This window comes from Apiospora phragmitis, assembly GCF_038363925.1.
Source record: "Apiospora phragmitis strain CBS 135458 chromosome Unknown utg000001l:1.0-2902119.0:1.0-2906034.0, whole genome shotgun sequence".
Taxonomy (NCBI): domain Eukaryota; kingdom Fungi; phylum Ascomycota; class Sordariomycetes; order Amphisphaeriales; family Apiosporaceae; genus Apiospora; species Apiospora phragmitis.
The window spans coordinates 1,573,175-1,589,255 of NW_027117399.1; the positions used below are offsets into that span (position 1 = coordinate 1,573,175).

The window sequence follows — 16,081 nt, forward strand, 5'->3', positions numbered from 1 at the left end:
CCTCTCTACATGTCGTTTCGGAGGATCATCTAAGTCTAAGTAAGGCATGCCATGTGAAGGCAAACCAGATCCCTACTCTACTTTCTATATCACAATTTAGTATTGGTACATCGGAAACGTGAAAGATACCTTAGGTATGGCGAACACGTCTATCCAATCAAGGATAGAAGCAAGATCAGAGCTCAGGGTGAGCAGAATACCAAGCCTGAATACATCTCATTCAGGTCTCTCCAAGTCCAGTGCTGTAAGGAAGTGTTGATACAACCGTAAAGATAAAAAATTCTGGCCCTACGAACCCCTACAACATAGCATGCGTCACAACTGACATAATACTGATCGACCCTAGTCACGATCTCCACGTGGCTTGCCCACCAGCCGCACGGTCCTTGCATGGCTACTTTGAGAAATTAAGATGCCGTTGCCTCACGCCGATCCCAAAAGCTGCCACGCCTGACGAGACCGACGCTGAGCACAAATATCTTAGACATCTGGCCTGCTGGGCTGTTGTACTCGATAACATATAAAACACCTAAGCAACGACCTTGTAGCAAATCTCTAATCAGAAGTATATACCACTATACGTTGCAACTATTCTGTTAACCCTGGGAATACGCAAACAATCATGGTAGAGCAGGGGTTGGCGGCGTGCCCCAGGCGTGCCCAAGTGCCAGGGCCATGAGCCTAAATTCCGCAAAAAGCGAACTCCCATGGGGAGACTCGGAGTCTCACTCGGGAGAGGAAAAAAGGAACGATTTGACCGTTCGCATATATCATCCTGATCCTCCGGCGGGCCCAAGTATATTGTGGGGAAGTTGATGACTCGATCATCTCATTAAAGCACGTGGAATAGATGACTTGCCAGACTTGGGCCCAGTAACCTAGGTGCATTCCAACGTATCGTCCCAAGATGAGAGTCCATGGATGAAAATTCGATGAGCATTTACCAATTAAAGATCTTAACGATTGGATTGCTGCCCGATAACATCTCTGTCTGGAGAGTCCAGGGTCTCTTGAGAAAGATGTTAAAGTTTGTTGACCCAACAGAAAAAGGAAATTTCGGGCATCTCGTATGGCAGAGGCAGGGGTTTGGTTAGGAAGTAAGACGTCGTATATTGCATTCAGCTACATGTAGGAAAAGGCACCGGATTCGAATATTTATTCCTTTTCCACCGTTATACATATGTACTTATCCACGAATGTGTCAGATGGCTGGATGGCTATGAGGTAGATAAGCCCTACGGGACGAGAAGGGTACATGTACGTAGCTATAGGTCCTTTCTATATGTACCTATGGCTTCCGTTTCTATTTCCATGTCAGGTGCATGTAGCTCAGCTGTCGGTAAAACGCCAATCTTCGGAGTACGCTGCACCAGTCGTGGCACGCCGTTGAGAACTGAGTTGTCTCCTTGGCACCGTTGTCCACGTATTGATTCCAGTGTCCTTCCGGACCTTACACAATGGATTCTTCGCCGCCGAACATGCTCTAGAAGCATTGATGCGAGCAAGGTTCCCCAGGCCACTTCTGTGGCAGTCCCCAGCCAAGTGGAAATGAAGCGGTTGGTTCTGACTCGCAGCATGGCAATATTGTCTTTGTGGGTGTGAGATTACCCAACACCCTGGGCGCTTTATGATTGCTCAACCATACTGGGCATAAACGTTAGGTTATTGCGCGTACGTGTTTCGAACAAGCAATAACGTGATCAGAAGGCGAAGCAACGAGTGCCAATACGGATACAGACGAATACAAATGCATGAGTTTATGGCAGGCTGTGTACCAATGCAATGGTCGTCTCAGAGGCCAGCTGCCATGACGGGAGCGGCCGAGCTTATGTGACCACTACACAGAAACAGAACTCGCAGTTTACCTTCGCGGCCTGTTGCTCGCCGGCTGGTTTTAGCTTTTGAAAGGGAGGCTGCCGACTCTGCACCTACATGCTCAAAGATGCCTTACGAGCCATTTTCCAAGGCCAGACAAGGCTGTGTAGCCGACCGTTCGGTGACCAAGCCGGACCTCATAGCTTCTCTCGGAACCAGTGGGCTGAAGCCGGTGCAGGTGGTCGTATTTGGGTGGCCCACGGCAGCTTTGCGCCTTGTTAAATTGATCCGGGGTCATTCGGTTAACTAAAGTAGTTGGATCAGGGGTTCCAACCACATCTTTGGTCCGGCTCCAGTCTTATCAATCGCAGTTTGCTGTATGTACTCCGTATGCCCAGATATATTTACCCCCGTCGATCTAAGTGAGTATGTATATGAGGTAGCCAGTATGTAGCTAAGGTAAGATGCAGCTATCTTGCTTGCATACAGGATATCTTGGAAGAAAATGCTTGTCTTAAAAAAGCTGACCGACCTCCTTGGCATGGAAGCGGCAGCGATTACTGATGTCTATCGGCGCTAGGTTAGCTCTAGATACCGACTTATTAACAGGACAAGCGTCAGTTAGTAATGTCGTTGAAATCGTTAGAATGGAGCGATGTATGTCTGCCTATCTTTAAGTGATCAAAGTGCCCACTTCACAGGACGCAGTTGAATTGACACTGGCCTTGAATTGCTGGCCTTCTCTCTGCCATCTGCTATCTGCGGATCCCCGGACCCCCGGATCATCAAAGCACAAAAAGCGCGCCGATCGTCAGCATATTTGATGATGGCATTGATGCGTCCTCCAATCAACACATTGACAAGTCCTACGGTCCTACCCTTGAGTCGGTTGTGGAACGAGAACACGACGATCCAAGGCTAACAGGCAGATGGGATGGGATGAGTTGGAATCATCACAGCACTTGCAGCTATCTAACCCTCCCCGGGAGGCAGTATCCTGGGGCTGAGAGGGACTAGCACCCGCCCTCTGGCCAATCGCTGTATTTGGGGATCCCTTGCCGCCCCAGCGCTCTGTGGGATGCTAGTTGATCGACCCCTGCTCCTTGGATTCCAGAGCTGCGGGAATAGAGGGGCCTCATCTGTCAATAGTCTATCAGGAGGGGCTCACCTTATCCTCCTCCCTCAGCGACATGCATCTGACTGGCCGATGGCCTACCGCTCACCGGCCTTCAGCCTCTTTTTGCTCTGCGAAGTCCTGACCGAATGCTTGACCTGCAATTCTGCATGTTCTTGGAACCTTCAACCCTTCTGCATCACTTACTTCATCCTTTGCTTTCAAGCATTCCACTCGATTCAGGACCCCCTATGATTGCTTTCGGCCGACGAACCAACTAACAGGCACCGTCAGCCAGGTAAACTTTCAGCTACGAGAACCACCTGTTCCGCAACTCTGCCTTGCGCCCAAAGCTCCGTAAGCAAAGGGCTTCCGCAACAAGCTCTCTTCTACCATGGCCGACGAGGTCGAACGGCTCATCCTTGCGCCCTTCAATGAGATAGTGGAAAAGGCCAATGTTGCGATAGCCAATGCAGAAGGCGCAGATGAGGATGTTGCAGCGTCAATGCTCAAGGCAGCTCAGAGTCTTGCTAAGGAAGGCGAGCGCGCGCTCAAGAGAATCGAGCCGCTCTGCGACAATAATTATGAACAATATGGGACAAACTTTGTCGATGCCGTTAAAGAGCACGGTAAGTAATAAGCTATGCCAAACAGAAAAAGGCTGTGCATACTGAACACTGGATGTCTCCAGACGAGATTGCGCAGTACCGCGCAGAACTAGAAGACCTGTTATGGGACTTTGATGACTACGTAGAAGCGGATGAGTTTGATGCGGACAAGTTCGACGAGCTACAAAAAACGTCAAGAAAGGCTGCGCCAAGACTTATGGACATCTTAAAGCGCATGAAGCTCGTGGAGCCAGCAACACCAGCGTTGCGATCTCCGACCAGTCCTTCGTTCGAAGACCCCTTCTCGCTTAACGGAAGCTCCTTAGCCCCTGGAGAGGAACCGCAGCTTATTGTCCAGCCATCACCCATATCACCAAATGACAGATCGATGGACGAGGTAGAGCAGCAGCTCAGTCTTATGATGAGGCCACAAACGGTGCCTGCTGGGAATACACGAACACTTGGCTCTGCTAGTGACCTCGACCGAAGCAGTTCGCACCGTTCTGATATTTCCACGACCACTTCTGAGCCACCTCCTCCACCGCCCTCGGCTAACCCCTGGCAAGTGGGCCAACCACCACCAACGTTTGCATCTGATGGCCAGATGGAGGATGACAGTATCCTTGAGAGACGGCCGGAAGTATCAGCAGTTGATTCGCCCACTTTGCCAGTCGCGGTCCCGGCTATACCACCTCGGGCTCAACGACAAAGTCACCATCGCCATCAATCCCATTGTTCAAATGAAAATCATGATGGTGTGCAGCGGGATGAAGTGACAGCTCAAAGATTGTTGGCTTCGGCGGCTCAACCCCTATCCAGCCCAGTTGATACGGAGTCGGGCTATGGTCAGATCATGCCTATGAGAAGTGCGTCTATTGCTGGACACCGCGTAAGAGCCAACTCAGCAGGCCAAGGCGGTCCGGGCCGCAATGAAACCAACAGAGCGTCAACACAGTCATCAAGCTCGTCGACGTGGAGCAGTCGGCCGCCATCTGCCAATTCATTGCATTATTCTAACCTACCTTCGAAAAACGAGCATTCCCGAGTCGCATATGCAGCGACAGGCTACCCCCCAAGGATTACGTCTTTAGCCGAGCCGAAGAGCCACACTATGCGCCAACCATCTGCAGATTCTATAAGCAGCTCTATATTCGACTGTGTTCCATATGATGACCTTCCAAGCCCAGGAAATGATATGCTGAAAATACCAATGAGCCAGCAAAGTCACTACGAGTACCATGGCAATAGGCCACCATCCTACGCCACAGTTTCACCCAGATACCGACACCATGTAGCGCCCAAAGAGCGTCCAATAACAGTCCTGTCTGACGCGTCTACACTGACTGCCTTGGTCCCACCCCCTCTCGGTCCTCTGCCACCGCAGCCAAGGTCAAGGTCAAGGTCCTTTCAAGAACAAACTCGGCATTCTCGAGTGTCCGAACAGCAGCAACCTCAGCAGCAGCAGCAAATAGAACCAGGGCTGGAAAGGGCCAGTACACCAGGTCAACGTCAGGACGACCCAGGGATCATACCAGTGGAGACCGAGACGCATGAAGAGACAGGACCAATGCCGTCCAGAAAGCCCGATTGCAACATCGGCCCCCATAGCTCGTTTTATCAGCTGAAGGGATTTTGTAAAGGCGCTGAAGAGGCAGTCGCGGGAGGGCTGGGTTTCAGAAAGATAAAGAGACCGGTAGGAGTAAGTCAAAACCCATTCCTTAGGATGTCTACATCTCCAAACACCAATCTCTTGCTAACGGACCATTAAGGGGTTCTCTACAATGGTAGTGGCAAAATGCACACACTGCTTCTACGAACTTGATTATAAATCTATCGAACAGGATTTGAAGAATGATTGTAAGTCTAAGTCCCCCCCCCCCCCCCCTTTTTGGAATGGACGGTATCATGATACTAACGAAATTCGCAGCGACCGGTAATTACACGTCAAATAGTGTTGGGTTTCGGCTACGAGTGCTGCAGAAAAGCCATTTGTCAAACAGGCATATTGATGATCAGTTCTATGCCTGCATTTTCTGCATCCGCCTCGGCCGTACCCTCGAAGAGAGTGACTCGACGGTTTCTTCAACCAGAAGCAACTGTTTGCCCACATGGCACGCCACCCCCGTCCCCTCCCCGTGGTTTCTGGCTTCACCGTGGTTGAAGGGGATGAGATCCCCCCTCATCTGAAGGACAATTTCGACCTGTGCTTCCCAAACCCACCCACCGCGTCTGTCATGCCACCGCTTGCTCCCGAAGTCGGCCGCCTTCCTACCGCCGTCGCTACGGAAACCAGAAAACTGACCCATGGCATCCTGCGAACCCCGCCGGATCGCGCACCGGTGCTGGAGTACGCTGTCGGTGCGAGGATAGTAGGGGTCGAGTTTCCGCCCAGGTACGAGGGTAAGTGGGCAATCGGCTGGCACGATGGGGTTCGGGGCGCCTTCGAGTCCGATACCGTGAAGCTGGAACCGCCGCCCAGGAGCGAGGTCCGGATGCAAGGAACCAGTAACATGCAAGCCGTGGCTCGGTGGAAGTTCCGCCAGACAGGTGGCGAGGGCAACTGGCTTAAATTTAACAAGGGCGATGTAATTGAGAACATCAGCTGTAAGCTCCAGCTTTCCTCCGCTCGTTATATCCCCTTCATATATTAGCATATGCTTTTTAGACGACGCTAAGCCAGACGACCTCTTTTCCTCCGAATATAGGGGCTTACACTGATCATTGGTGCTGGTCCGGGACGTCGTCGAAGCACTGGGGCATCTTCCCGCAGTCGCACATCGACCCCAACAGCGTCCAGGAGCTGCCGTCCGGCGGCGGCGGCGCGCGGGACAGCAACAGCGTCGCGAGTGCCGAGAAGAAGAGCACCATGTCGTCCCTCTTCTCCATCCGGAGGACCCCTGCCGAGAATCGTAAGTTCTTCAGCCGCGCCGGCAACGATCCTTCTGGACCCAGACTGGTTATTGACTAAGGCGCCTCTTTGTCCTTGTTCCTTGTTGGCATTCTAGACTCGACACTTGCTCCTCCTTCTCGACCTGCTACTTCTTACGCGGCGGCGTCTTCTGGTGATAGAGCGTCGTTTACCGACCGGATGCCTCTTCGGCGCGAGGGAACGGCAGCAAAGATTCAGTGGTTGTTGGGTAGTTCTTAAATCGGCGATGGGGTTTTTTCTTCCTCTTTTTTAAGCAGTTCTCTCGAGACGGAAGCCGTTGGCGCAGGGTTCGGTGTGGCGCATGCACTATACGAGGCAGACTATGTGATATGATTCTACGACGGACTGACTTGTGGTGTTGGATTTTCGATACACACACATATATATACCCCCTTTTGTACTACGGCTATACTCACGCGAGAAAAAAATACAAATCTGGATTTCAGGATGATTTATTAGACCAGGCCATTGCCTAACAAATCCCATTTGACTTCTCAAGAAGTAAAACAACTGTATAGAAGACGAATGGGTCCCAGTACGACCCTAGAGATCAGAATTCATGAAGCAGATGAATGTATGAGATGCCCAACAGTGTCACTAGTGACGATGATACTCTCATATTTCTCTCCCTACAATATTATATTGTGAAAAAGTCACGGACACCAACGCCCATGCGGACAATAATTTGGAGAATGAAGCATCCTTTGTTTATTGTCTCTCTATTAATAAGTCGCCCATAGATGAAGTAGGCAGATGCCCTTCCAGCACACCAAAACAAATATACCTCAACGCCACCACGCAATTCCATGCTAGTATAACACCGACCCATAATCAAGGTGATCGATCATACACACTCCTACAAATTCCGGCCCGCCAACCGCCTACCTCCTCGTTCTCTGCCCGGCCCCTTTCTGTTTTAGTTCCAGTATTAGCAGCCAGCCACACATATACACACAGCCCCCTCTAAACCATAATCCTCCGCAACCCCTCCGTACCACCCAAGATCCTCCGACCAGTGACGGCGCACCGGCCCTCGCCGCTCTCCCAGCGGCCGCAGCGGTCGACCCCGCCGGCCCCGCCTGCGGCTCCGGACATGAAGTCCTCCTGGCGCGGGTGCGTACCCTCGACCCAGCGGTGGATGCACGTGTAGCAGTAGACGACGCCCGTCTGGCACGCCGTGGGCGTGACGATCTCGCCCTCGCAGATGGGGCAGTCCTGCGAGTCCGCCGGGGCCGGGACCACATGGATCGGCAGCATCGACGGCGTGGCGATGGGCGCGTTCGCGGCGCGCTCGACGTCCTCTTCTTGAGGTGTCTTGGGCTTTTGCTGCTGCTTCTCATCGCCGTCACCGGTTTGCTGTGCCCCTCCCTGTTTGTTTTTGTTGTTGATGCCCTTATTATTATTATTATTATTGTGGTTGTGCTGCTTGTTCTTATCGTTGTTGTTGTTGAGCAGCCCGGTCGCGACCGGAGGCGGCAGCTCCAGGTTCTCGGCGGCCTTGCGGCTGAGCTGCTTGGCGAAGTCGGAGGCGTACCACCACTCCAGGAACTTGAGGGCGAAGATGCTGGTCGGCAGCAGGACCGAGAGTCTGCCGAGGATCTTGGGCCCCAGGGTGCGCGGCGAGAGGAAGCTCGAGCTCGTCCCCGCCGCCGCCACCGCCGCACTATTACTGTTTTGCCCCAACCGGCCGCCGCCGCCCAGCGTCGGCTGGTTCTCCAGCTCCTCGAGCGCCTTGTAGTCGGCCATGTTCATGCGGCGCACGCGCGTGCCGATAAGCCAGAGCAGCGGGTGGTGGTACTTGGAGCCGTCGAAGAGGTAGGCGAGGTTGAAGGCGAGCACGGCGAAGCCGCAGGCGGCGTGGACGGACGGGTAGACCCGCCGCAGGAACCAGCGGTAGCACCACACGAGCCGCTGGGCCGGCGTCGGGTTGCGCGGCAGGCGCGTGTAGTTCGCGCCGAGCAGGGCGCGCGGCGCCTCGATCTCGTGGGCCTCGTCGAGGCGGCGCTTGAGGTAGGGCGCGCCCACGGACACGAGCAGGTTGCGCCAGACATCCGCGCGGCCGAGCTTGAGGGTCTCGCGCACGAGTGCCGCGGCGCCGTGCGAGGCGCGCGGGAGCTCGCCGCCGGACCCGACGGCGGCCTCGCGCTTGAGGCCGTAGAAGTGTTCGGTGAAGCCGCCGCCGCGGGTGCGCAGGTAGTGGCGCTCGACGCAGAGCATGAGCAGGGCGTAGAGCTCGTCGAAGGAGTTGAGGGCCCGCAGCAGGTAGCGCGGGTACCGCTGGGTCGCGACGGTCAGGAGGTAGCGCAGGGTTGGCGGCAGGAGGGCGTTGAGTTGCTGCTCCGAGAGCAGCTCGAACAGCGACGGCTTCTGGTCGTCGAAGGTGCCCCGGAGGGCCGTGACGAACTCCATGCTGGGATGGAAAGTTGCATATGGAGTCGAGTTGAAGGAAAGACCTGCGTGTTGGCAGATATTTTTCAGTTCATCTTTGTTGTCGAACGATCGACGTGGAGCGTCGTGGTCGCGGTGCTGTTGGTTACGGTGCGTCGGTCGGGAATCTGGAAAATGATGCCGAGGTTCATTCCAGGTAAAGTAGGCACGGTGTGGTACACGGGAGCTAAGGCCAACCACGCCCGCACCAGCATTACCTAACATCAGTGAAAAAGTATCAGGGGCAGCATCACAACATGAATAGTTCTTCATTCACGGATGTAAGTAAGTACTTAGTGACATTTGCAGTCATAACCTGAGGCGTATTATGATTATCACTTTTATTTTATTTTGCTTTCCAACATGAGGTGAGTGGCCTCTCTGAACTACATACCCGTAATCAGAGTCCAAGTAGATATGGTACAATTCGCCTTCAAGCCATCGTCCTCCCCTGAGCAACCAAGAACATCATCATAAATCTTGATCGCATGTTCTCCCTGGCCTGGGGCGGTTGCACGCCATTTTCCAGCTCTTAGGCTCCGATGGCCCAGACAAAACCGGGGAAGTCTATATCTCTATGTAATGTACAATTGGAAGACGTCCAGGCTAACTACATCGAATAAGTCCTGATGCGTACACCTCGGTGCTGGTATTTGTACAAATAATTCGTCATTTGTTCCCGCTACCATCCGACATAACACGTTCAAGGGGCCAGAATCAACCTGAACCCGATCCTGACTCTTTCTTGGGTGGCTCATCCGACTTCTTTCCGGAAGTGCTGCCCGTGCCAGCATCGCCCTCATTTGATGTAGGCTTTTGGTGTGCTGGGTGGCTGGTGAGGTTATGCCAGATAGATTTCAGGAATCCTTCGTTTCTATGCGTGTCTGGATCGTCGTCTTTGCCCGCAGGCCCCGACGATTCAGAACTGAAGGCTATCGTTAGTAGCCGCTCTAGTCAACCGACAGGACCTGTACCTACCCGGACCTCTTGACATTCATGATGCGCCTCGCGGTTGTGTCGCCCATCTCGTCCGCCAGCATCTCCAATATCGTCCTCTGGTTGGCCGAAAGGTACTTGGGCATCTGGACTCGGAATTCAACCTTCAGGTCACCAGTCCCACCCCTTCGGCCTCCGAGCTTTTTCATGCCCATCCCCCCAAGTGTGGTCTTGTCTCCTGTGTTGGTTCCAGTAGCCACCTTGACCTTGACCTCCCCATCGAGCGTAGGAACCGTGGTCTCGCCACCCAGCATCGCCGTGGTCAGAGGGATGTTGGCCGTGTAAAGGATGTCGGAGCCGGCGCGCTTGAATTTCGTATCCTCCTCGACGCGGACATGTATGAAGAGATCTCCTCGGGCGGTTCGGGTATTGGGGTCCACACCACCGCCAGTGATAGGAGCATCTCCTTCGCCGTCCATCCTCAACTTCATGCCATCCTCGATACCACCGGGGATATCCACCGTGATGTTCTTGCGCTCCCGAACCACGCCATTTCCGGCGCATGTTCGGCAGTCAGATCCTCGCGGCGCCGTTTGGCCCGAGCCCTTGCAGCTCGGACACGTAGATGCCATTTGAAAGCCCCCCGTCATGAAGTGTACCGCGGTACCTGTGCCACCACATGTTTTACACTGGGACCGTTTAGTTCCCGGCTTCAGGCCACTTCCAGTGCAGGTGTTGCATTCGACAGTCGGGTGTATCGTGATCGTCTTCTTGGTGCCTCTGGCTGCTTCCATGAAGGAGATGGTGGCACCAACTTCTATATTTTCCCCACAAGGAGACCACCAGACCCGAAAGGACTTCCACGTCCGCCTCCACCGCCGCCGAAAGGATTTCCGCCCGCACCACCGGTGAATGCCGAAAAGATGTCATCAAAGTTGATGTTGGTACCGAATCCGCCCTGGCCGCCCCCAAAGCCTCCGAAGCCGGAGAATGGGTGACCGCCGCCAAAGGGATGGCCGCCAGCACCGGGCTGTGGTTCCCCGCTGGGATCGAAGCCAGCTGCGCCGAATTGGTCGAATTGCTCCTTCTTCTTGGGGTCGGATAGGATTTCGTATGCAGCTTGGATTTCGCCAAACTTGTCCTTGGCCGAAGGGTCCTTGTTGGTATCGGGGTGGTATTTCTTGGCTAACCCATAGTAGGCTTTTTTGATCTCTCCTGCCGAGGCCGACTTGGTAACTCCCAGGGCCCTATAGGGGTCTTTGACGGCGAGAGTCCTCGATGTTGCGTGGAAAGTCTATGAGTGCCCAATGCATATTAGTGCTGAGCAAAGGGTACAATGGCGGGGATCCGGCTGGGCCGCATAAAGCATTACTTACCCGTCGTTGAGTTGAATTGTCATGAGAAGATTTTGCTTCGTAGATGGCTAATCTCTTGGCGGCAGTGGTAATCTGTCGGGTGGGTGCGTTTTTGCGAAGACACTCTCGTAATCGTTGCCGGCCGTAGATGTGAGTCGGGGACAGCAGCCGCGCTGGAATGGCGGCCTTGGCTACAACGCTTGCATTCATGATGAATAACAAACAGCAGGTGGTAAATTATAATAGAGAGAAGGAAAATATCATGGCAGGCCTGAACCGGATACCGGAGTCACCTGGGGCGTATAGCAGGACGTGGGTGGGTGAATTGAACGAGAATGCGATCGCATCCAGCATAAAAAAGTTCACGAAGCTCTTTGAAGGCACTGGAATCATCTAAACTTTTTTCTGGAAAAGACCCGCGAGCTGCCGCGCTCCAAGCTTCCGCCCGAGCCAGGATTGTGATAGGTACAGTACATGACGATGGTGCCGCAATCGCTGCGAGGTGCCTCAGGCATCCAAATTTTTTGGGAAGCGGCTGTACGTACTGGTATTGGTATCAGGCAATCAATTGCTGACCTAACCATCAATCCAGCCTGGTCTGCATGGCGCAAGGCGGAGGGCGCTCGTCAGTCTTGTACCCGCATCGGTGGGTCAGAAACCGGTCCCGTTAAACCGAATCCCTCAAATATGTAATTCAAACCTTGATGGATTGACGCTAGCTAGCGATAACGATTGCAAGATTGTTGTCATGCTCATCAAAAGCTTCAGGCATTGGCCGTTGTTGTATGGGGGGATAAATTCGTAAAAAAGGAGCACTGCTGTGGTCATAAAGAAGCAGACTATATATTTCAAATGTGTAAATACTCGCCAAATGCACAAAAGCAAGATTGGACGAGCCAAAGCTGACGTTTTCCACCGCGTCAAACCAATAATTTCCTATCGTGGTGGATGCAAATGACCATTATGCCAGACAGGTATTCAACACCCAAAACGCCTTGTAAACCCCCCGATGATCAAAAAACAAACCCCAAGGCACAATCCCTGGGCCTCGATAAACACCGCGTAGTATGCTGCCCGACGTCATGTAAATGTCCAATGCTTCATTAATGGGTGGGTACATTAGGGCATCGGAGACGCATGTGGTGCGAGTTTGTTTCTCTTCGGCCTCGTGATGGCAGGATTCCGCACCCGGTGGAGGAAACCGACCACGATTTCGTTCTCCTGGATGCCCTGTCCGTTGAAGTGTTTCCTGACCACTTTCGCAAGATCTTCTTTGGTCTGTCGTCTGTATTCTGATTTTCGCGCCATCGTAGGGGAGTGAAGACCGATTCCGGGCCTGCCAAGGACAAGTCGGCGGTAGCTGTCGGTAAAGGCGGTAGGGGTGTCGAGATGGTGTTCACGGCGGTACTCGTGGAGGACTTCGCGGTCGAACGCAGGCCAGTGTAGCTACAACAAGAACAATCATTAGCCATCTTGAGCCACCCAGAGATAGTATAGCCTTCATGCTTGCCGCAGGGGTGGCAGTTGGTTGTGCAGCAGGAGCTTCCACCGTCACGGGTGGGTGGCCGTTGGTGGCCGTCTTGGTTGCGTCTCGCAACGTTGACCCCGTGAAACTAGCGACACGACGAAGTTTGCCGTTCGTTTGGTGGCCGTGATCTTTGTTTGCGCCATGGCCGTTACGCTCCTTGACGCTCGGCGTCTCCGACTTGGAGTCGTCGTGGTTAGCCGTCTTGGACTTTGCGGGCGGCATTGGTGATGTCAGACAGATCGGTCGTTTAACAAACTGCGGTCTCTGGGGGGTTGCAGGAACAGAAGAGGTCCAAGTCAAGCATTGATCTTTGCGTTTAGCCAGCTGCTTGAAAATGAAGGCGAAATCAACTCCTCGAAAAGTAATGATGCAAAAATTGGGCGCCGGAAAAGTGCATTATTAGGAGTGTGCCTGCTTGCCATAGAGTGGGAAGAGGAAGAACAGAAGGAGGGCAGACAGGGAAAGTCGCGGATGATCAGCATGGCATGGCACAATCGGAGGTGAGCGGTTAGGTAAAAGTAAAGTACCACCAGACCCAGAGTCCCGACCCTTCAATCTGTGTGTCAGTGAGGGTCCCTGTCTGTTGACTGCTTGCAAAGTAAAAAAAAATTGGGGGGCTCTCTGCACCGGGTGCGCCAGCTTACTGCCATTTGCAGCCCTGAGCAGGAGGGAAATTCTCGGAAGGGTCCATCCTTGTCGCATCGGATTTGGCGCAGGAGATAGAGAGCAGAGCAGAGATGTAGGGGAGGGGGAGAATACAGCCACAGGTGACCAATGACCTCATGCAGTCTCTTGTCCCACTGCTGCACGTACTCCTCTTCCATTTTCTCGTGGCCCATGTGCCTGCCTTAGCCCCATTCGTCATTAGTTCGCTTCTCTGGAATAGGTAATCCAGGGTCCTGATAGCTCCACTATGCCGAATATAGCCCCTTGACGTGCTGGACATAAAGAAGCTTAAAGTCGTTGCGGGCATTAAAAGCTTAAATAGAATACCTGGACAAGGAAATACACATGGTTATATCCAAGTCTTAAGTCTTCCGTAGAAACACTCTAGTATATTCACCGAAGAGTACTGCAAACAGTTACGAGGAGCCGCTCCGGTCCTGGTAACTTCATTTTCAAGAACCGACAGTGATATTACCTTGGCCATCAAGAAACCTGTAGTATATCAACTCCCGTGTCCAAGTGATACCTGCCTCAAAATTGGGATAATATAATACGCTGGGTAGAAGCCACGACAGTACCATCTCACCAATTCCCGTGTGGCCGAAGGCCGGTAGTCTGTGGTTGATCCGAAACAACCACGAACGTAAATGAGACCCGTTGGCTTGGCATATTTTTCAACGGCCGTTTGAACTTCGGTAGAACGCACCATACATGAATTAGAATACGCAGACTTAGACTAGATGCTAATTTAGTTATGCATGGTGTAAAGAAGCTGCTAACGTAGTGTGATGTAGAGTCACTAAACAGCAAGCCCTTAGATATATTATAGCTTATTCGACACTTAATCCTCGGGCGATGTATTTATCGAGAACTACTCCAGTAGGGTATATTGGGGCTGGGATCGTGCTTAGACAGCAGTATATATTTCTCTTCAATGCGATAGATATGTATATATGTTACACATATATAACATCGTGAGCGGCTCTTGCTAGAACAAAACAAACTGCACCAGACATTCCAAACCCCGAAAACAGTATAAAATTAGCGGAAAGCTGTATTTGAAAATCAGGTTAAAGTGAAGAAGAAAAAGTCATCACCCTGTCTAGCCTCGGGTCGTTATATATATATTTAACGAATAAGGAGAGAAAGGGTGGGGAGGTACTGCAGGGGAGCACACCGGCGGCGGGGCATAAGGGATGGTTAATGGACTTAGATAGTGCCAAGAGCTGCGGACTGTCATATCATGTCGAGGGCCCTGATACTTTTCCTGGACTCAAGATGGGGGTAACCGAGAACTACCAATAACAAAGTGATGGCTTTCTAGAGATCCCAAGATGCGCATCACTTCGTCCTGGAAGCTGGCTTGGCACAATTGCTGATATCAGTCCCCCGATTGACAAACTAGTATGGGTTATCCGTCCCATTCACACTAGAAGCTAAGCGAATGCAGCTTCGATCTGGCATAACAGATGTAGTGGACGCGGAGACGCGCAAGAGGACGGCTCCGGGTCGGAGCAGTTACACCCTCACCTCGCTTTCGGCGGGGCAAGACCTAGGAGCCGGACAGTACCGACCGTGGAGACACCACTGACCGGTTGACTAAACCCTGTGACTGTGGGAATGACGGGTGCATTGGGCCAAACCGATGATTGCTTCTTGGTTGGCTCCGAAATGTAGACACTCTGACACTTTCACTAGGCGAAGGAGCTGTGGGAAGATAGCCTAGCTGGTCGACAAGGGTGGACGGTCCTCGATGTGCCACCACGGATTCTGTAACCAAAATATCAGCATTGCTGCAGCTAATAAGCCGAATAGGTAGTTGCTAACTACAAGACGGCCAAGATACGACCAAAAGCCAGCAGCCCGGCACCCCCTCTCAAGCCACCAGGTGTGTTCTCTTCCTCAATGGGAACGCCCTGCAGAAGCGTTTCTTGGCATTCTGGGCAAGTTTCCGCCACTGTGACACGAGAAGGAGACTTCTCCGCGTCCCCGCACCTGCCTCTTTGTCGGCTTGTATCTTATCCCACCCACCGTCAGCAACCGAGACAGTTGAAGAGGTCCTCTCCCTCGTGTGCCCATCATTCAGCCTCAACAACTCTTACGTTTCGCTAGTATGAACTGCTTTTTCCCCCACGTGCGACCAGCTGCCACGATAGAAAGTAATAAGTATTGTAGCTGGCATCGATGAGAGCGTGGGTGTTGTACTATATACTTCCTAACACCCCACACTCGACCACCCAGCTGGGAAAACATGATTCAGGTGAACTGAAAGCCCGATCACCAATTTTCAGCCCTACCTTGACTCATTGACCTTATTATGTGTGTCAAGTTTGACTCGCTTGGAAACCCATAGCGCTGTTCCGAAAGCCTTCTGAATAATCTTGGCCTACTCAACTCGAGCTCCACTCACATCATCATTGGGACTGTATGTTGATGTACTTCTTCTTACACTCGGACTTGTTGGTTCTGATATGCCGAGTACCAAGCCAGGTAAATATACCTCTTCTAGTTCCAAGGTGAGATGAGCCAGGCACTAGTCAGACTAGCAGGCTAGCAGGGCGGCATTAATACCACCTCCTCGTTCAATACAGCCGCATATCTGGCTATTCTCGGTCTAGCCAGAGAATTGGTATGGTGTGTGTGAGCTGTTCCTTATGCGCTCCAGTTTTACAGCATGGGGGCTTTCTGATGGGGGGTTGCGTC

General features: G+C 52.6%; 5 protein-coding genes across 5 annotated transcripts; 2 read left to right on the top strand and 3 right to left on the bottom strand.

Annotated features, from left to right (window-relative positions):
- Positions 1-3,323: 3,323 nt before the first annotated feature.
- On the top strand, positions 3,324-4,554 carry PG994_000471 (uncharacterized protein; the record flags this gene model as incomplete). The annotated part of the gene is made up of 3 exons (XM_066851880.1): positions 3,324-3,558; positions 3,621-4,426; positions 4,480-4,554. 3 exons carry the CDS (start codon positions 3,324-3,326, stop codon positions 4,552-4,554), a joined length of 1,116 nt encoding a protein of 371 aa, XP_066722512.1.
- Positions 4,555-5,645: 1,091 nt separating this feature from the next.
- On the top strand, positions 5,646-6,505 carry PG994_000472 (uncharacterized protein; the record flags this gene model as incomplete). Its single annotated transcript, XM_066851881.1, has 2 exons — positions 5,646-6,141; positions 6,243-6,505. 2 exons carry the CDS (start codon positions 5,646-5,648, stop codon positions 6,503-6,505), a joined length of 759 nt encoding a protein of 252 aa, XP_066722513.1.
- A 924-nt stretch (positions 6,506-7,429) lies between these two features.
- PG994_000473 (Peroxisome assembly protein 12) lies at positions 7,430-8,875 on the bottom strand (the record flags this gene model as incomplete). The annotated part of the gene is made up of 1 exon (XM_066851882.1): positions 7,430-8,875. The coding sequence occupies one exon, from the start codon at positions 8,873-8,875 to the stop codon at positions 7,430-7,432; it is 1,446 nt and encodes a 481-aa protein (XP_066722514.1).
- A 735-nt stretch (positions 8,876-9,610) lies between these two features.
- Positions 9,611-11,394, bottom strand: PG994_000474 (uncharacterized protein; the record flags this gene model as incomplete). Its single annotated transcript, XM_066851883.1, has 4 exons — positions 9,611-9,818; positions 9,872-10,646; positions 10,706-11,123; positions 11,206-11,394. The coding sequence occupies 4 exons, from the start codon at positions 11,392-11,394 to the stop codon at positions 9,611-9,613; spliced, it is 1,590 nt and encodes a 529-aa protein (XP_066722515.1).
- Positions 11,395-12,303: 909 nt separating this feature from the next.
- PG994_000475 (uncharacterized protein) lies at positions 12,304-12,934 on the bottom strand (the record flags this gene model as incomplete). The annotated part of the gene is made up of 2 exons (XM_066851884.1): positions 12,304-12,630; positions 12,734-12,934. 2 exons carry the CDS (start codon positions 12,932-12,934, stop codon positions 12,304-12,306), a joined length of 528 nt encoding a protein of 175 aa, XP_066722516.1.
- Between the last annotated feature and the right edge of the window lie 3,147 nt (positions 12,935-16,081).